At 57.9% G+C, this 20,457-nt stretch overlaps 1 protein-coding gene across 1 annotated transcript in view; it reads right to left on the minus strand.

Moving 5' to 3' along the window:
- Window positions 1–9,216: 9,216 nt before the first annotated feature.
- Window positions 9,217–20,457, minus strand: part of PKP1 (plakophilin 1) — a 92,376-nt gene continuing 81,135 nt past the window's right edge. The window contains exons 12-14 of the mRNA XM_064173432.1: window positions 13,275–13,359; window positions 11,380–11,480; window positions 9,217–9,311 (exon numbers count right to left, since the gene is read on the minus strand). Of these exons, the coding sequence (XP_064029502.1) occupies window positions 11,409–11,480; window positions 13,275–13,359 (157 nt within the window). The 3' untranslated portion in view covers window positions 9,217–9,311; window positions 11,380–11,408. The remainder of the gene's footprint in view (window positions 9,312–11,379; window positions 11,481–13,274; window positions 13,360–20,457) is intronic.

The raw sequence follows: 20,457 nt of genomic DNA on the forward strand, positions 1-20,457 counted from the left end.
GGCTGAGGGAGCTGGGGGGGGTGCAGCCTGCAGCAGAGGAGGCTCAGGGCAGAGCTGATTGCTGCCTGCAGCTGCCTGCAGGGAGGCTGTGGCCAGGTGGGGTTGGGCTCTGCTGCCAGGCAGCCAGGGATAGAAGAAGGGGACAGAGGCTCAAACTGTCCCAGGGCAGGTTCAGGATGTGAGGAGGAAGCTGTTGTCAGAGAGAGTGATTGGCACTGGAATGGGCTGCCCAGGGAGGTGGTGGAGTGGCTGTGGCTGGAGCTGTTCAAGAGGAGGCTGCATGAGGCACTGAGTGCCAGGGATTAGTTGAGCAGATGTTGGTGCTGTGCCCCAGCAGCTGCTGGTGCTGTGGGGTCGTCAGCACTGCTGCAGTGTGTGGCTTGGGCTTGGTGCCTGCTGAGGATGCCTTGTGCAGGGCATTGTGGCTGCTGTGCTGTGGGAGCTGCTCCTGGCTGGGCAGTGATGATCTGGGCATGCCTGGGGGCCGTGGGGAGGTGTCCTGGAGCTGGGATGCAGAGTGGGGTCTGTGGGGAGGTGTCCATGGAGCTGGGATGCAGAGTGGGGTCTGTGGAGAGGTGTCCATGGAGCTGGGATGCAGAGTGGGGTCTGTGGGCAGGTGTCCATGGAGCTGGGATGCAGAGTGGGGTCTGTGGGCAGGTGTCCATGGAGCTGGGATGCAGAGTGGGACCTGTGGGCAGGTGTCCATGGAGCTGGGATGCAGAGTGGGGTCTGTGGGCAGGTGTCCATGGAGCTGGGATGCAGAGTGGGGTCTGTGGGCAGGTGTCCATGGAGCTGGGATGCAGAGTGAGGTCTGTGGGGAGGTGTCCATGGAGCTGGGATGCAGAGTGAGGTCTGTGGGGAGGTGTCCATGGAGCTAGGATGCAGAGTGGGGTCTGTGGAGAGGTGTCCATGGAGCTGGGATGCAGAGTGGGGTCTGTGGAGAGGTGTCCATGGAGCTGGGATGCAGAGTGGGGTCTGTGGAGAGGTGTCCATGGAGCTGGGATGCAGAGTGGGGTCTGTGGAGAGGTGTCCATGGAGCTGGGATGCAGAGTGGGGTCTGTGGAGAGGTGTCCATGGAGCTGGGATGCAGAGTGGGACCTGTGGAGAGGTGTCCATGGAGCTGGGATGCAGAGTGGGGTCTGTGGAGAGGTGTCCATGGAGCTGGGATGCAGAGTGGGACCTGCTCTGGAGGAGCCATGGGCAGTGCTGAAGGACTCAGCTGCAGCAGTGTGGGGTGGGAGCTGAGGCTGTGCTGGGGCTGTGTTGCTGCTGGGATGAAGATGCTCCTGAGCAGTCCCCTGCATGATTTCAGCTCCCATTACCTGTAGGCTTTCCAGGGACTGGGGACCTGCTCTGGGGGTCCTCTGCCCCCTGCATCACTCATTTTCCCCACTCCTGCTGTCACACCTCTGCACTTGAGCTGAGTCAGTGACTCTGTGAGCCCACAAGGCTCCGGGCCAGCTCCTAGAGGAGATGCATTTTCCACCACATCTAAGCCACAGGAGGAGAACTTTGGTTGCCTTTTTCCTTGCAAGCTGCCCTGTGGTCTCTGTGCTGCTCTGCAGACTGCCCTGCCCCAAGCTGGGCACACATGGGATGCAGATCCCAAACCCCAAAGCTGTGCTCAGCTCTTGCTACTCATTTCACTTGCTGCAGGACAGAGTGAGACCCACTCGTGTGTGTGGGCTCCAAGGCTGAGCAGCTCACAGCCAACAGCAGATGGCTTTGGCTGGAAACCCTCTGCTGTGAGGACAGGCTGAGAGCCTTGGAGTCATCCAGCCTGGAGAAGAGAAGGCTCCAGGGAGACCTCAGAGCAACCTTGCAGTAGCTGAAGAGACTCCAGGAGAGCTGGGGAGAGACTTTGAATAAGGGCTGGGAGTGGCAGGATGAGGAACAATGGATTGGAGCTGGGAGAGGGGAGAGTGAGGGTGGAGATGGGAGAGAAATCGTTGAGAGTGAGGGTGGGCAGAGACTGGCACAGGCTGCCCAGGGAGGCTGTGGAGCACAGAATCACAGAATGGGAACCCATCCTGTGCTCCACAACCTTTCTGGAGGTGTTCAAGGCCAGGCTGGATGGGTCCTTGAGCAGCCTGTGCTGGTGGGAGGTGTTCCTGCCCATGGCAGGGGGCTGGAACTGGATGGTCTTTAAGGTCCCTTCTGACCCAACCCACTCTGTGGTTCTGTGAATCACTGCTGCAGGGTGAGAAGCTTTGCCCAACCTTTCCTTTTATTCAGTTCTGGGCCCCCAGGTCAAGAGGGACACAGAACTGCTGGAGAGAGCCCAGCACAGAGCCACAGAGATGCTGCAGGGAAGGGAACAGCTCTGTTAGGAGCAGAGCCTGAGGGAGCTGGGGCTGGGAGCTTGGAGCAGAGGAGCTGAGAGGTGACCTCAGCAGTGCTGGTAAAGATGCAAAGGTGAGTGGCAGAGGCTGGGGCCAGGCTGTGCTGGGGGATGCCAGTGCCAGGGCAAGGGGCAGTGGTGGAAGCTGAGGCAGAGGAGGTTCCATGGGAACATGAGGAGGAATTTTGCCCTGTGAGGGTGGCAGAGCCTGGCACAGGCTGCCCAGAGGAGCTGTGGAGTCTCCTCTCTGGAGATACTCAACCTCCTCCTGGCTGTGTTCTGTGTGAGCTGCTCTGGGTGCTGCTGCTCTGGCAGGGCTTGGGCTGGCTGAGCTGTGGAGCTCCCTCCCAGCCCCTGCCACTCTCTGCTGCTGTGATCTGGTTACTGCCAGCAGGGAGTGGGGGAGACTCCTTCTGATGTGGCACTGTGTGCCCTGTGCTAGGTGACCCTGCCTGGGCAAGGACTGGATGATCTGCAGAGGTCCTTTCCCACTGCCCCCACTCTGGGATCCTGTGGCTGGAGAAATGCCACCCAAATTCCCTGCTCATCTGCACAGGCTGCACAGGGCAGTGAGGAAGATGAGCTGAGGGGAAGCAGCAGGGGCCCAGCTGGCAGCAGGGGAAATCTGCACCTCTGCTCTGTGGGAAGAGGCTTTGCATGGCTGGGAGGGTGCAGAGCCCTGCAGCAGGCTGCTCAGAGAGGCTGTGGAGCTCCTTCCTTCCTTCCTTCCTTCCTTCCTTCCTTCCTTCCTTCCTTCCTTCCTTCCTTCCTTCCTTCCTTCCTTCCTTCCTTCCTTCCTTCCTTCCTTCCTTCCTTCCTTCCTTCCTTCCTTCCTTCCTTCCTTCCTCTTTCTTCTCTTCCTTCCTCTTTCTTCCTTCCTTTCCTCTTCCTTTCCTCCCTCCCTTCACCTTCCTTCCTTCCTTCCTTCCTTCCTTCCTTCCTTCCTTCCTTCCTTCCTTCCTTCCTTCCTTCCTTCCTTCCTTCCTTCCTTCCTTCCTTCCTTCCTTCCTTCCTCTCTTTCTCTCTTTCTCTCTTTCTTTCTCTCTCTCTCTCTCTCTCTCTCTCTCTCTCTCTCTTTCTTTCTTTCTCCTTCATTTTCCTTCCTTTCTCCTTCCTTCCTTCCTTCCTTCCTTCCTTCCTTCCTTCCTTCCTTCCTTCCTTCCTTCCTTCCTTCCTTCCTTCCTTCCTTCCTTCCTTCCTTCCTTCCTTCCTTCCTTCCTTCCTTCCTTCCTCTTTCTTCTCTTCCTTCCTCTTTCTTCCTTCCTTTCCTCTTCCTTTCCTCCCTCCCTTCACCTTCCTTCCTTCCTTCCTTCCTTCCTTCCTTCCTTCCTTCCTTCCTTCCTTCCTTCCTTCCTTCCTTCCTTCCTTCCTTCCTTCCTTCCTTCCTCTCTTTCTCTCTTTCTCTCTTTCTCTCTCTCTCTCTCTCTCTCTCTCTCTCTCTCTCTCTCTCTCTCTCTTTCTTTCTTTCTCCTTCATTTTCCTTCCTTTCTCTTCCTTCCTTCCTTCCTTCCTTCCTTCCTTCCTTCCTTCCTTCCTTCCTTCCTTCCTTCCTTCCTTCCTTCCTTCCTTCCTTCCTTCCTTCCTTCCTTCCTTCCTCTTTCTTCTCTTCCTTCCTCTTTCTTCCTTCCTTTCCTCTTCCTTTCCTCCCTCCCTTCACCTTCCTTCCTTCCTTCCTTCCTTCCTTCCTTCCTTCCTTCCTTCCTTCCTTCCTTCCTTCCTTCCTTCCTTCCTTCCTTCCTTCCTTCCTTCCTTCCTCCCTCCCTCCCTCCCTCCCTCCCTCTCTCTCTCTCTCTCTCTCTCTCTCTCTCTTCTTTCTTTCTGCAGACTTCCAAGCCCCACCAGGATGTGTTGCTGTGTGCCCTGCCCTTGGTGCCCCTGCTCTGCCAGGGAGCTTGGAGTGCATCACCTCCAGAGGTCCCTTCCAACCCCCAGCACTCTGTGGCTTCAGCTGCACCATGGCCTGGAGAGGTTGGTCCTTGAGGTCCCTCCCAGGCTGGCATCTATGAGTGATGGGGAGGGAAAGGGACAAATTTCTTCCTTTCCTTCACAGGCTGCAGAGGGAAATGAGCTGAGGTGAACTGCCTGTGGCTCTGTGACCTTTTCTGCTCAGACAACCCAAAGGAGCCCATTCCAAATGTGAAGCTTGAAGAAACTCCAGCAATGGTTTTTATTGATGTCAGCTTTTCCAGGGCAGCAAATCCATACAGTGCAGCCAAACCAAGCCTCTGCTCCATCCTCCTCACGTCCCCACAGCTCACAGAGTCCCCTGGGTAGCTATGGACTGGTGGGGCTGTGGTGGTCTCAGAACTGCTGTGTGCTCAGAGGGGAAGAAAACTGCCTACTGCCTGCTGCCTGGCCAGGAGGCTTCTGAAGTGCTGGGGTGGGTTGGACACACCCCCCCCAAACCCAGCCTTGATGAGCAAACAGACCACCCCCTAAAAACAAGCCCCAAGCAAACCACCTCTGCTGAGCCCAGCACAGGCAGGGCTGGGATTGGTTTCTTTCCATGGTTGTGTGTCCTGTGCACAAAGCAGGCCCCAGCTGCTGGCTGTGAGGAACAGGTTCTGCACCAGGAGGCTGCTGCAACACTGCAACAGGTTGCCCAGGGAGCTGCTTGAGGTCCCATGCCTGGAGAGGCTCAAGGTGAGGCTCAAGAGGGCTCTGGGCAGCCTGATTTGGTGGAGGATGTCCCTGCTGGGTGCAGTGGATGAGCTTTGGAGGTCACTTCCTGACCATCCTGTGACTGATTCTGTGTGCTCTTATTTTCAGCTGCTGCCCACCTGTGGTCCTGCTCTCCTCAGTGCTTCTCCATTGCTATGACCCAGGGCTGTGCTGCTGTTGGGGGTTCAGCCTCCCTTGGCCCTTCAAAGAGGCAAGAAGCAGGAAACCAGCTCACTGGGGAGGTGTTCAAGGCCAGGCTGGGTGAGGTCCTGAACACTCTGTTCTAGTGGGAGGTGTTGGAACTGGATGAGCTTTGAGCTCCCTTCCAACCCAACCCAACCCAACCCAACCCATTCTATGAGTCTATGTCTCAGGTGGGGAGGATGCCACAGGATGGCACAGATGTGCCTTTAAGGGACAACACCTCCCTAGAATGGAAGATGAAATAGCACTGGAAGTGAAAAAAGCAACAGAGCTCCAATGCATGGCAGGGGGAACCTGAGTCAGCTCCCAGCACTCCTGGTTATGAGCACCCCCAGCTCCTCCATGCCTGACTTTGCCTCCCTCTTCTCCCAGCTGGGCATTGGTGTCACTTGGCTGGCCCAGGGGGACTTTGTGGTCCAGATGTTTGAAACAGAGACTGAGAGGAGAAGAGTTGAGGAGCAGAGAGTTTGCTGAGGAAGACTCAGCTGCAGAGCAGCCAGCCCCAGCTCACACAGCCCTCTGCTCTCTCCTCTCTCAGCAGCCAGCCCCAGCTCACACAGCCCTCTGCTCTCTCCTCTCCTTGCAGCCAGCCCCAGCTCACACAGCCCTCTGCTCTCTCCTCTCTTAGCAGCCAGCCCCAGCTCACACAGCCCTCTGCTCTCTCCTCTCTTAGCAGCCAGCCCCAGCTCACACAGCCCTCTGCTCTCTCCTCTCTTAGCTGTGTCTTGAGGCATGAAAGCAGCAAAAAAAAAGAGATGAGATTGGAAGGAACCTCCCTGCTCTGCCCAGCTCCAAGCAGGGATGGTGCCCAAAGCCAGGTGAGATGGCTCAGGGCTGTGCCCAGTCACCTTTAGGAGGTCTCTGGGGCTGGAGGCAGATTTCCCTTTCCATCATTTGATTAGCCTGGGGGGGAAGCAGCTTTGCTGTGCATCCTAATGAGCCTGGGGGAGGTATGAATTTGCTTCTTTGGGTCCAACACCTCATGATGAAACCTCCAGGACTTGTTAAATGGATGATGATGATGTTGATGATGATGATAGGAAGAAGTTGATTGCAGTGAGGGTGGTGAGACACTGGCACAGGTTTGCCCAGGGAGGTTGTGGAGCACAGAAGCACCCAATGTGATCTTTGATCTTTGATCACATTGGCTGCTTCTGTGCTCCACAACCTCCCTGGAGGTGTTCAGGACCAGGCTGGATGAGTCCTAGTGGGACATGTCCCTGCCCATGGCAGTGGGGTTGGCACTAGATGAGCCATGAGGGTGCTGAGACACTGGCAGAGGTTGCAAGCAGAGCTCCTGCTCAAGAGGTAACAACAGGGAGGGAATCTGGCTGCAAAACTGCACACAGGATCCTTTGACAGTGTAAGGATCCTGCCTGAGGATGCTGCAGCCCCTTTGGAGACCTGGTGGCTGCTGAAAGCCTTTGGAGGGTACCCATCCAGCTCGGGAGTGGGGAGGGCATGCCCAGGGGCTGGGCTCCTCTGCTGCTCTGTGAATGCTGCTGAAACTGCCCGACTGGATTCTCCTGGCTCTAGCCCTGCACTTGAAAGCTGCTTTTGTGCCTCTCTCGATTGGCTGGGAGCTCAGGAGGCTCTCAGCTGAGGGTGGGGGGAGGCAAGCAAAGAGCTGCTGCTCCTCATCAGAGTGCACAGGGTTGAGGCAGCCTTTGTGGTCCAAGGGAAACCCCTGCTGGAAAATGCTTCTCCCTTTCTGGCCAGATGCTTCCCGTGGTCTAAGCAGAGGAATTCTTGGCTCTGGAGCTGTGCCAGGGCCAGTGGCAGCTGGTGGACGGTGCTCTGTGGGCATGAGCCACCACATTCCTTTGAGCTCAGTGGGGCCCTGGGGATCTCCTCCAATTAGGAGCCTGATGCTGCTTGCAAGGCAAAAATGAGACTTTTTCCAGTCCCAGGCTCCTAACTCATCCTCCCCAAGCATCTCCTGTGTCCCTGATATGTGTGAGACAGAGCCTTGTGCCCAGGCTCCGTTTGAAGCAGCTCAGCCATGGCTGGGGGGCAGCCAGCAAACACCTCCTCAGCTGGTGCCACCCCCGTGGGGCTGAGCTGTGTCCCTTCTGGGGACAGGCAGAGGATATGTTCCTTCTGGAGAGAGGCAGCTCAGCCTCTTCCATCACACAGCTGCTGTCACAAGAATTAGGCTGCCCTGAAATAAGCTCAGCAAGTGCCCTGCTGCCAGCAGGGCAGGGCAGGAGGAGTCACAGCACTGAAGAACCCAAGGAAGAAAACAGCTCTGAGCCTGTCTGCAGCTACCTGAAGGGACACTGGGGAGAGGCTGCTGCTGGGATCTGCTCACAGGGAGCTGGAGGCAGAGCAAGGGGAATGGCCTCAACCTGAGGCTGGGGAGGTTTAGATTGGGCATCAGGAGGAAGTTTTCCATGGAGAGAGTGGTCAGGGGCTGGGATGAGCTGCCCAGGGAGGTGCTGCAGTCCCCCAGCCTGGCTGTGTTTCAGGTGGGTTGGATGTGGTGCTTGGGGCTGTGGGTTAAGGTGACTCTTGCAGAGCAGGCTCTAGGTTGGGCTTGGTGGTCCTGAGGGGCTGTGCCAGCCTGGATGCTCCTGTGGCTCTGTGGGAGCCTTCAGTGGGGGTGCTGGAGGTCACTGCCAGGGTCTGTGCTGAGGCTCAGCAGCCAGAGCCTGGCTCCAGTCACAGGCTGTGGAGAGAGCTCCTGTCCCAAGCTCTCATCCCAGCCTCTCCCTCCCTGCTTGTGCTGCTTGGGGCTGTGGTTTCAGGCGAGCCTTGCGGAGCAGGTTCCTAGCTTGGCCTCGGTGACCCTGAGGGGCAGTGCCAGCCTGGATGCTTCTGTGGCTCTGTGCTTCTGGCTTCGCCCAGGAGCTTCCTCCCGCGGCACAGCGGCGCCGCTCAGCGCACAGCGAGCGGCAGGAACCGCATCCCTCACTCCTGCTTTTCCCAGGGCTGTGCAGCAGCGATCCCAGGGGCTACAGGAACCAACCCAGCACTTGGCCTGCCTGCAGCTCAGCTCCTCCGATGCCACCTCGCGTCCAGGCACAGCCGCGGAGCGAGGTCGTTGCGGCGCTCAGAGCGGTCCAGGAGCCGCAGACGTCCGAGCTCTGCTGGGCTCTGTTGCCGCTGTCCCCTCTGCACACAGAGCTTCGCAGAAGGGTGACTGAGACCCAGGAGAGAGTTTGCAGACATCAAAATTTGCTTCTTGAGAGAAAAGAGTTGATGTGACAGGAGAGAAGATGCTAATAGCTGTAAGAGCTCCTCGGAGGGAAGCGCCTAAGCAGGAAAGGATCCTGCGCTAGGAATAGGCAGGCGAGAGCATCCCTGGGTGTGTCTGCTCGAAACAGGGGAGGGGCAGGGGGACTCGACCTAAACTTGGCAGTTTTTAGGCTTGAGGGCTGAAAATAGGTTGTGGCAAATGTTTAGTGTGGCAGTGTTTGGTGCATGGCTTGTGTGGAACGGGAGGAAGGAGACTACAAAGGGGATTAAACTGCACAGCTCACCCCAAGGCTGGGTGGGAGGCAGGGACTAAGCCCTGGGGGGTGGGGGGTGGGGAAGATTCCACTCCCCAGGTGGGTGTGCAGGGAGTTAGAGAGACACACTCCTGGCACAACAACAACAACAACAATAACAACAACAACAAACAACCCGATCATGATTGACATCAGGGAAGGATAACCTCAATGGAAGTCCCTTCTGCCCCCTTACCATGGAAACAATCAGACAGCAAAAGGCTTAAACATCTCAGGATGGTTCAGCTGCAATCCAGGCTCTCAGGCTGCCTTACAGCTGAGTTAGAAACCCTCTAACGTTGGGAACATCCTAAGGAGTTGTGGAAAGAAGGAGCTGTGGAAGGAGGGAGCTGTGGAAGGAGGGAGCTGTGGATGCAGGGAGCTGTGGATGCAGGGAGCTGTGGGTGCAGGGAGTTGTGGAAGGAGGGAGCTGTGGATGCAGGGAGCTGTGGATGCAGGGAGATGTGGAAGGAGTTGTGGAAGGAGTTGTGGATGCAGGGAGCTCTGGAAGGAGTTGTGGAAGGAGTTGTGGATGCAGGGAGCTCTGGAAGGAGTTGTGGAAGGAGTTTTGGAAGCAGGGAGTTGTCTTCCTGGACATGAACCAGTTCCAAATTCTGAAATGGAGAAAAAGGAAGGGAAAAAAAAGAAAAGCAAACCCCCAAACCCCTCCCAGTGATTAAAGCAACCTCAAACCCACCCCACCCCCACCCCACCCCCAATGATTAAAGCATTCAACAAACCTCCTCACTACCTTCAGCCCCAACTTCCAATGGCTTTGCCCAGTTTCTCTGCTGCCTGTAACTTCTCACCCTGCACTGCCACCCTCTGAGTCCCAGGGGGGAAGAATCATCACAGAACTGTTCAGGTTGGAAGGGGCCTCAGAGCTCATCCACTCCAACCACCCCCTGGGATGCCTCTCAGCCAGACTTGCTTCCTCAAGGCCTCGTCCAGCACTCCTCCAGCCCAGCTCAAGGGTCACTCTTCCACCCCAATCCTCCTCTCTTCTCCAGCTGCTCTGGCCCCAGAGGTTGTTGTCACTCGCAGAGCAAGGAAGGGTTTGCTGCCAGTCCTGCAGCAAGGCTGCCAGCTGCAGCTGTGCTGCCAGAGAGTGCCTGCAGGGACCTCACAGCTCACCTACCCCAACCCTGCCATGCCCAGGGACACCTCTCAGCCAGACTCAGCTGCTCAGGGCCTCACCCAGCCTGGCCTGGAACACCCCCAGCCAGGAGGTAGCCACAGCCTCCCTGGGCAGCCTGTGCCAGTCTCACCACCCTCCTGATGAAGAGCTTCTTCCTCAGCTCCACTCCAACCCTGCTCTGCCTCAGCTCCAAACCATTCCCCTTGGCCTGGCTCACACATCCTCAGCAGAAGTCTCTCTGCAGCCTTCCTGCAGGATCCCTTCAGGCTCTGGCAGCAGCTCTGAGGTGCCCCTGGAGCCTTCTCCTCTGCAGGCTGCACCCCCCCAGCTCCCTCAGCCTGTGCTCACAGCAGAGCTGCTCCAGCCCTGGCAGCATCTTTGTGGCCTCCTCTGGTCTCCCTCCAACAGTTCCCTGTCCCTCTTGTACTGGGGACAGCAGAGCTGGAGGCAGGATTGGAGGAGAGGTCTCAGAACCCAACAGAGCACAAAGGGAACTCTGTAGCTGGGCACAGGACCAAGATTCTGCAACGTTTCCTCTTGCATCAGGACTCTGCTTAGCTCAGCTGTAGAGAGGGTTTGGGGCAAGGGAGGAAATAATTCATCATAAGTCACCTCAGTCCCCATCCTGGAGGCTGGGCACACTCAGCAAGGGAGCTGGACTAGATCTCCTGAGGTCTCTTCCAACCACTACCACTGATTCTGTGCAGAGGGACCTGGCCAGGCTGCATGGGTGGGCAGAGGCCAAGGGGATGAGACTGAACAAGGCCAAGGGCAGGGTTCTACACTTTGGCCACAGCAACCCCAAGCAGCTACAGGCTGGGACCAGAGTGGCTGAGAGCAGCCAGGCAGAGAGGGAGCTGGGGGTGCTGGCAGAGAGGAGCTGACCAGGAGCCAGCAGTGTGCCTCCAGCTCTGGGGAACTCAGCACAAGGACATAGAACTGCTGGAGAAGGTCCAGAGGAGGCCACCAAGATGAGCAAGAGGCTGCAGAACCTCTGCTGTGGAGGCTGGGAGAGTTGGGACTGTTGAGCCTGGAGAAGAGAAGGCTGCAGGGATTGCTCAGAGCAACCTTCCAGTGCCTGAAGGGGCTGCAGAGGAGCTGGGGAGGGACTTTGGGGCAAGGGATGGGAGTGGCAGGAGGAGGACAAATGGCTCTGAGCTGGGAGAGGGAGAGTGGAGAGGAGGAAGGAGTTTTTGAGAGTGAGGGTGGGGAGAGACTGGCACAGGTTGAGGGTGGAGAGAGCCTGGCACAGGCTGCCCAGGGGCTGTGGATCCCTGGCATTGTTCCATACCAGGCTGGCTGAGGCCTTGAGCAAGCTGTGCTGGTGGGAGGTGCCCCTGCCCAGGGCAGAGGGGTCAGCACTGGCTCTGGTTCCATGATCAACACAAACCTTTTACACTTTGAGCTGTTAAGATTTGTGACCAAAATCTTCCCAAACCCACTTGAGGGAACATTAAAAACAGAAAAACCTCCTGGGGTCCATGCAGAGATCATTGCCCTTCCCCCCCCACACCCCTCCCCCACATTTAAGGGTCTCTCCTCACCTGCAGCCTGAACGTCTGTAGAGAGGCTCCTAAAATCTGGAGGAGAGGGTCCTGAAGGTTGTTCCAGCTAGAGATCCCATCATGTTCTTGTCAAACCCTTGCTGCAAAAGCAGGCACAGGTGAAGAGCAGTGAGGGCAGAGCAGCTGCAGAGCTGGCAGTGATCTGCTGCCACTCCAGAGAGCCTCCTGCTCTGCCCCAGCCCCTGCCCTGCACTTAGAACATGGACTTCATCCTCCAGCAACCTTCTCCATCCTCTCTCTTGCAGTGAAGGGTCTGGAGAGCAGGGCTGGGGAGGGGCAGCTGAGGGAGCTGGGGGTGAGCAGCCTGGAGCAGAGGAGGCTGAGGGCAGAGCTCATTGCTCTCTGCAGCTCCCTGAGAGCAGGCTGCAGTCAGCTGGGGGTTGGGCTCTGCTGCCTGGGCTCAGGGGATGGAAGGAGAGGAACTGGCCTGGGACTGTGCCAGGGGAGGGTTAGGTTGGAGAGGAGGAAAAGTTTCTTTGCTGGAGGAGTGGTGAGGGCCTGGCAGAGGCTGCCCAGGGAGGTGGTGGAGTGCCCATGGCTGGAGGGGTTGCAGAAGGCTGTGGCCATGGCACCTGGGGGCAGGGTTTGGTGGCCATGGTGGGGCTGGGTTGGTGCTGGACTGGAGGCTCTCAGAGAGCCCAACCAGTTCTATGGTTCTATGCCCTGCCAAGAGCTGGAACTCTCCAGCTCTGCCCGAGGAAACCTTCACTCCATCCTCCACTGGACATTATTTCACCCTGCTCCTCGTGGTGCAGAGGTGGCAAAGCCTGGTGGCTGATGCCTCTGCCCTTGCAGCCTGCCATTCTCCTTGCCTGCTGTGCACCAAGGCAGTGAACACCTGCGGGAGCACAGCACTGCCTCAGCGACACCAGCAGGAGTGGGCACAGGCTCCTGAGAGGCAAGCACAAAGCTCTGACCCAGCACAAAGCCGCAGGAGCTCCTACGGAGAGAGCCTTCAGCTGTCAGCAGGAGGAGGATGTTCAGAGGCTTTGCACCTTTCTGCCCCCGGGGCACTCCCCGGTGTGGGAGTTTCACCTTCTCTTTCATCTGGCCCTCTGCAGGTGCTGCTGCTGTTGAGTTGGAAATACCCAACGTGTTTAAAGAAAGCCACTGGGAGCTGGGAGCTGGGAACTGGGAACTGGGAACTGGGAGCTGGGAGCTGGCTCTGAGCCCTGCCTGGCTCTGCACCCTGACAGTTTCTGTTGCAAAGAGCAAAACAAACCCTAAATGGTCCTCTTCTTGGTGTGAAAGATTGCTCTGATGGTAGGGCTGATGTAAGCACAGGGCAGGGTTATGGACACAGAAGAAACCAGGGGAAAAGAGAGGAGGAAGCTTGCCAGGGATCTGCTGGGACATGCTGATCCTGCAGGGTGGACTGCAGAGAAGGAACCTGCCAGAGCAGAGCACTCAGGGCTGCTCCCAGCCCTGGGCAGTGCTGTGCACACAGAGCAGCCCTGACCCCAGCAGCGAGGGGGTTGTGCCAAGGAGGAGACATCTAAAGGAGCATCACCCCCAGGGTGCCCAGCACAGACCTGCTGCCCTCTGCTGAGCTCCTAATGCCAGCCCCAGCAGCTGCAGCTTGGACCTGAGGTGGGTACCAGAGTGCTGAGAGCATCTTGGCCATCCCAGTGCCACCATGGCCACCCCAGTGCCACCATGGCCATCCCAGTGCCACCATGGCCACCCCAGTGCCACCATGGCCACCTCAGTGCCACCATGGCCATCCCAGTGCCACCGTGGCCACCCCAGTGCCCTGGCAGCCTCCCAGCTGCTGCCTCTTGAGCTTGCTGCTCCATCATGGCCTTGGAGCCCTCAGCAGGGAGTCAAGAGCAGGGGTGTCCTTGTCAGCCACCAAGCAGAAGCCTTCTCCTTACCTGCTTGAGCACACTCTGGAGCTCCCTGTTGGACCAAAGGTCTGTCAGGAGGAGCCGAGAAGCCTCAGCTGCTTTTGGACAGGAGCTGGGGAGGTGAAAACAAATCCTGGTGAGGTCTGGCAGGACACAGGGCAGCAACACACACACCTCAGCAACAGCCTCCCAGTAGCTGAGGGCATCCTGCAGGAAGGCTGCAGAGAGACTCTGACTGAGGCCATCTAGAGCCAGGCCCAGGGGAATGGTTTGGAGCTGAGGCAGAGCAGGGTTGGAGTGGAGCTGAGGAAGAAGTTCTTCAGCAGGAGGGTGGTGAGACTGGCACAGGCTGCCCAGGGAGGCTGTGGCTGCCTCCTGGCTGGGGGTGTTCCAGGCCAGGCTGGGTGAGGCCCTGAGCAGCTGAGTCTGGCTGAGAGGAGTCCCTGGGCATGGCAGGGTTGGGGTAGGTGAGCTGTGAGGTCCCTGCAGGCACTCTCTGGCAGCACAGCTGCAGCTGGCAGCCTTGCTGCAGGACTGGCAGCAAACCCTTCCTTGCTCTGCGAGTGACAACAACCTCTGGGGCCAGAGCAGCTGCGAAAGAGAGGAGGATTGGGGTGGAAGAGTGACCCTTGAGCTGGGCTGGAGGAGTGCTGGACGAGGCCTTGAGGAAGCAAGTCTGGCTGAGAGGCATCCCAGGGGGTGGTTGGAGGAGATGAGCTCTGAGGCCCCTTCCAACCTGAACCATTCTGTGATGATTCTTCCCCCCTGGGACTCAGAGGGTGGCAGTGCAGGGTGAGAAGCTACAGGCAGCAGTGTGGAGCTGGGGAGGGGCCTGGAGCACAGCCCTGTGAGGAGAGGCTGAGGGAGCTGGGGGGGTGCAGCCTGCAGCAGAGGAGGCTCAGGGCAGAGCTCATTGCTGCCTGCAGCTGCCTGCAGGGAGGCTGTAGCCAGGTGGGGTTGGGCTCTGCTGCCAGGCAGCCAGGGACAGAAGAAGGGGACAGAGGCTGAAGCTGTGCCAGGGCAGGTCTAGGCTGGATGTTGTTAGGAAGTTGTTGTCAGAGAGAGTGATTGGCACTGGAATGGGCTGCCCAGGGAGGTGGTGGAGTGGCTGTGGCTGGAGGTGTTGAAGAGGAGGCTGCAGGGGCACTGAGTGCCATGGTCTGGTTGGTTGGGCAGGGCTGGGTGCTAGGCTGGGCTGGAGGAGCTTGGAGCTCTCTTCCACCCTGGTTGATTCTGTGGTTCTCTGCCTGACCTCTCACTGCAGTTATTCCCTTTCTGATGAGCTTACAGATGGGAGGTGAACAAAACAGCACAATGGAAGCTAAAACCCAAAGCAGGCAGTGCTGGAAGGGCAGGATGGGGCCCACATCCCATTGTGGTGGCAAGAGGGGAGGTCCTCTAGTTCCAGCCTGGGTTAGACCCTGTGTGTAGGGAGCAGGAGGTCTGCTTTGGTGCCAGGCTCCTGCTTGGGGTTGGGCAGGGCTGGGTGCTAGGTTGGGCTGGAGGAGCTTGGAGCTCTCTTCCAACCTGCCTGACTCTGTGGTTCTGTGGGCTGGGTGACTGGCCAGGGCTGGGGGCTAGGTTGGGCTGGATGATCTCTTCCAGCCTGCTCGATGCTGTGGTTCTATGAACCTGGGCAAAGCCATCACAGGCTGGGGCTGAAGGAGTGCTTCTGGAGTGTGAAGCTGGGGAGAGTGGCAGGGAAGGGAAGTGCTGCCAACCCTTCCCTGGAGCCCCAGGGACAGTGTGGGGGAAGCTCTGGGGAGGGCAGCAGAGGAACAGGCTCTGCTCTGGCTGCAGAGGGTGAAGGGGATGGGGACATGGGCAGCAACAGCCACACCTGGAGGCAGAAGTCCTTACTCAGCAGAAGCTCACAGATACTTGCTCAAGGACCAGCTCCGAAACCATGACTCACAGCAGCACCTCTCCTGATTTGGGAACGTTTCAGACACAGCCCAGCTCTGAGCCTCCTTGCTGGCTCCTATCCCTGCTCCTCAGCCTCCTCCTGCCCGTGGGAGACTCCTGAGCTGGGTTCAGTGCAAACAGCCTCAGTCTGCCTCAGCCAGGCTGATGGAGAGCTCAGATCCAGGACCCTCCCTGCATGAGAACAGCTTCACTAAACATTGTCTCCTCAGAGTGGCTCTCAGCAGCTCACCCCCTAGGGGGACAGGGGATGGGGAAACCTCCTGTGGAGACCTTCCTGCAGGGCCTATCTGCTGCAGCCAGGGCAGGTCCTGCTGTCTCTACCCCCTCAGCAAGGGTCAGGTGTGGGCTCTAAGCCCATGCTTAGCTCTGTGCTTGGAATGGAAAAAGAAGAAGGACCTGGAACTGCTGGAGAGGGTCCAGAGGAGGCCATGAAGATGCTCAGAGGTTGGAGAACCTCTGCTCTGGGGACAGGCTGGGAGAGTTGGGGCTGGGAGAAGCCTGGAGAAGAGAAGGCTCCAAGTAACCTCCCAGTGACTAAAGGGGCTGCAGGAGAGCTGGGGAGGGACTTTGGGCAAGGGCTGGGAGTGGCAGGAGGAGGGAGAATGGATTTGAGGTGGGAGAGGGGAGAGGAAGAGTGGAGAGGAGGAAGGAAATGTTGAGAGGGAAGGTGGTGAGAGACTGGCACAGGTTGCCCAGGGAGATTGTGGAGCACAGAAGCACCCAATGTGATCAAAGACCAAAGATCACATTGGGTGCTTCTGTGCTCCACAACCACCCTGGAGGTGTTCAGGACCAGGCTGCATGAGGCCTTGAGCAGCCTGTGCTGGTGGGAGCTGTCCCTGCCCATGGCAGGGGCTTGGCACTGGCTGAGCTTTGAAGGTCCCTTCCAGCCCAACCTATTCTTTGAGTCTATGATTGTAAGAGACTGTGAGAAACACTCTGAGAGTGCTCAGCAGGAGGTTGGGACCCCCAAAACCTTACCCTCTGAGTGTGAAAGGACAGGAATGTGACCTCATGCCACAAGGTTTTGGCCATTTCCCTCCCCTGTGCTCAAGCAGACACTAAAGAGAGGAGCAAGCTTAACTTGGTCATAGAATCAGGCAGGGCTGGAAGGGAGCACAAGGAGCAGGCAGTGCCAACCCCTGCCATGCCCAGGGACACCCTACCCTAGAGCAGGCTGCACACAGCCTCAGCCAGCCTGGCCTCAAACACCTCCAGCCATGGAGCCTCAACCCCCTCCCTGGGCAACCCATTCCAGCCTCTCACCACTCTCATGGTGCAGAACTCACCTCCAGGCTGGCTCTCCTCACCTCCAGCTTTGCTCCATCCCCCCTAACTCCAAAGGGGCAGTGCAGCTCCTCCAGGTTGGCATGGTCTGGAGGCCTGGGGGAGCTGCAGACAGGCAGAAAGCCCTGAGCAGGGCTTTGGGAGGAGGAGGAGGAGGTTTTGTTGCAAAAGCTCTTCTCTGGTTAGGACCTTCCCCTGCCCTGTCAGCTGAATGCCCTGGGCCTGAGAAATCTTCTGTGGCTGAGGAGCAATTAAAGCCCAACGAACCCAAAGCTGTCTCTGGTGAGTTGGTCAGAGCATGCCCTGGGCAAGAATCACTTGGTCCCTGCTGTGTCTCTCCTTCCAAGCTGCAGAGGAATTGTCTTTGATTGATAATTTGCTTCTGAAGATGCCAAATTAATGGTTTGGTTTTTTTGCTCTCTTGCCCTCAGGAGATTTCTTTCTTTCAACTCAACTTTCCCAGCATCTGCTTCTGGAGCAGGTTGGCAGCAAGCTCAGAGCAGAGGATTTCTCCCCTCTTAGCTGGAAGGATTGATCTGATTCTGCTTCATGAAGGAGCCTCACAGAGTGAGGAGCAGCTGAGAGGCCTGAGCATCTTCAGCCTGGAGCAAAGGAGGCTGAGGGCAGAGCTCATTGCTCTCTGCAGCTCCCTGAGAGCAGGCTGCAGCCAGCTGGGGGTTGGGCTCTGCTGCCTGGGCTCAGGGCATGGAAGGAGAGGAAATGTCCTGGGATTGTGCCAGGGGAGGGTTAGGTTGGAGAGGAGGAAAAGTTTCTTTGCTGGAGGAGTGGTGAGGAACTGGCAGAGGCTGCCCAGGGGGGTGGTGGAGTGCCCATGGCTGGAGTGGTTGCAGGAAGCTGTGGCCATGGCACCTGGGGGCAGGGTTCAGTGGCCATGGTGGGGTTGGGTTGCTGGTTGGGATGGAGGATCTTGGAGGCCTTTTTCAACCCAAACCATTCTCTGATCTGCTGCTGCTCTTTGGGTATGGAAGGACCAACCCTGAGCTGCTGGAACTGTGTGAGAACTGCAAGGAGCATAGCCCAGATGGAGCTGCTGGGGACTGTGACTGGAGCAGTGTCCAGCACGGAGCAGGGGCTCAAGGCAGAGCTGATCTGGGGACAGAGCTTTTCCAAGCCAGGTTGTCTGGAGCCCAGAGCTGGTGCTAAGGCCAGCCTGGGCTCCACAGATAGAGTCCTGTGTAAGCAAGTGTGGGATGGCACCATGTCCACTGGTGGCAGTGGCAGCACTCACCCCAGAATCTCCTGGCTCAACACAACACAATCAAGAGCCTAAACAGAAGCTGAGGCAGGTTGGAAGGATGAGGGCAACAAAAAGGGCAAAGGTTTTGGACATGGATATCAAACAATGGGGGAGAAGAATCTGCTCTCAAAGGCCTATGGCACAGGAGGTGGCAAGGAATTCCTGGAGGAAGGATCCCAGACTGCCCTAAGCTTATAACATTGACATCAAGGTGCAGCCCTTGGGGGAAAAGGGGGATTGGAAATGGGTGGGTGGGAAGAGGTCTCATGGGTGAGAAGAGTCAGGGGAGGACCTGAGCTGCTTCAGTGATAATTAACCTGCTGGAGGGGGTCCAGAGGAGGCCACTGAGATGATCAGGAGGCTGCAGCAGCTCTGCTATGGGGACAGGCTGAGGGAGATGGAGTTGCTCAGCCTGGAGGAGAGAAGACTCCAGGGAGAGCTAACAGCAGCCTGGCAGTGCCTGAAGGGGCTGCAAGCAGGCTGCAGAGAGACTGCTCCCAAAGGCCTGCAGGGACAGGCTGAGGGCAGTGGCTGCAAAGTGGAGCAGAGCAGATTGAGACTGGATGTGAGGAGCAAGTTCTGCAGCAGGAGGCTGCTGGAGCACTGCAAGAGGTTGCCCAGGGAGGTGGTGGAGGCTCCATCCCTGGAGCTGTTCATGGTGAGGCTGGGGAGGGCTGTAGGCAACCTGCTGTGGTTAGGATGTCCCTGCTGAGTGCAGGGGCTTGGGCTGGGTCAGCTTTGGAGCTGCCTTCCAGCCCAGAGCAGGATTCCATGAATGTTGGTAAGATGTTATGGTGGAATGAAAGTGCAAAATGAAACAGGAAAGCAAAGGTGGGAAAAGTGAAAGGAGAAAGAGAAACTGGAATGGAGCCTGGATGAAGGGAGTGTGAGAGGAGCTGCAGACTGGGTGCTCCAAAGCAGGGGAAGAGGGTTTGGAGCAAAGCCTTCGGTGCAGCAGGGAGAAGTCTTGAGAGGAATGGTGACTCTCTCAGTGAATTAAGGTCACCTGTAAAGGAGCAGTGATGGAGCAGGAAGGTGAAAAGGCCTCCAGGAAGCAGCAGGAGCCAGGGGCTTGGCTGCCAGATCCAGCACCAAGCCCAAAGGAGATGAAATTCAATCATTTGGCCACTGGGGTTAAAGCCAGCAAAGAGTGACTGAACAGCAGCAGCCTGAGCCAGAGATGAGGGTGGGCTGCAGGTGGAGAGGAAGAGTTTGCCCTGCCTGTGCTTCACTCCAGGGTCAGACAGAGGCACAAAGTGATCGTTTTGTTGCCACTGCTGCTTGAGGAAGTCTCAAGGAACTGCTGGAGGGAGCCCAGCCCAGAGCCCCCAGGCTGCTGCAGGCAGTGAGCATCTCCTGTGGGGCCAGGCTGAGGCAGCTGGGGCTGGCAGCTGGCAGCAGAGCAGCCTGAGGGCTGCCCTCAGTGCTGTGCTCAAGCTGGGCAGGGCAGTGTGGGCAGGACGCAGGCAGGCTCTGCCCAGGGGTGGCCAAGGGCAGCCCAAGGGGCACTGGGGGCAAGCTGGAGCAGAGGAGGTGGCAGGGGAAGAGGAGGGGAACCTTTGTGAGTGTGAGGATGCTGGAGCCTGGAGCAGGCTGCCCAGAGAGGCTGTGGAGTCTCCTGCTCTGGAGCCTTTCAAACCCTCCTGGCTGTGTTCCTGTGTGCCCTGCCCTGGGTAATCATAGAATCATAGAATCAAGCAGGTTGGAAGAGACCTCCAAGCTCAGCCAGTCCAACCTAGCACCCAGCCCTATCCAATCAACCAGACCATGGCACTAAGTGCCTCATCCAGGCTTTTCTTGAAGACCCCCAGGCACGGTGCCTCCACCACCTCCCTGGGCAGCCCATTCCAGTGCCAATCACTCTCTCTGTGAAGAACTTCTCCTAACATCCAGCCTAAACCTACCCTGGCACAACTTGAGGCTGTGTCCTCTTGTTCTTTTGCTGGTTGCCTGGGAGCAGAGGCCACTCCCCACCTGGCTACAGCCTCCCTGCAGGTAGTTGTAGACAGCAATAAGATCACCTCTGAGCCTCCTCTTCTCCAGGCTGCACACCCCCAGCTCCCTCAGCCTCTCCTCATAGGATTTGTGCTCCAGGCCCCTCACCAGCTTTGTTGCCCTTCTCTGGACATGTTCCAGCACCTCAACATCCTTCTTGTATTGAGGGGCCCAGAACTGGACACAGCACTCCAGGGGTGGCCTGAGCAGTGCTGAGCACAGGGGCACAAGAACCTCCCTTGTCCTGCTGCCCACACTGCTGCTGAGCCAGCCCAGGATGCCATTGGCTCTGCTGCCCACCTGGGCACTGCTGCCTCATCTTCAGCTGCTCTCTATCAGTACCCCCAGGTCCCTTTCCTCCTGGCTGCTCTCAGCCACTCTGGGCCCAGCCTGCAGTGCTGCTTGGGGTTGCTGTGGCCAAAGTGCAGAACCCTGCACTTGGCCTTGTTAAATCTCATCCCCTTGGCCTCTGCCCACCCATCCAGCCTGGCCAGGTCCCCCTGCAGGGCTCTGCTACCTTCCAACAGCTCCACAACTGCTCCTAGCTTGGTGCCATCTGCAAACTTACTGATGCTGGACTCAATGCCCTAGTCCAGGTCATCAATAAACAGGACTGGGCCCAGCACTGCCAGGTGCTGCTGCCCTGGCAGGAGCCTGGGCTGGATGACCTGCAGAGGTCCCTTCCAGCCCCCCAGGGTCTGTGACTCTGGGATGTTCAAGGGGCAGAGGTGATTACTTCACTGG

Source organism: Pogoniulus pusillus, chromosome 39 (assembly GCF_015220805.1).
Source record: "Pogoniulus pusillus isolate bPogPus1 chromosome 39, bPogPus1.pri, whole genome shotgun sequence".
Taxonomy (NCBI): domain Eukaryota; kingdom Metazoa; phylum Chordata; class Aves; order Piciformes; family Lybiidae; genus Pogoniulus; species Pogoniulus pusillus.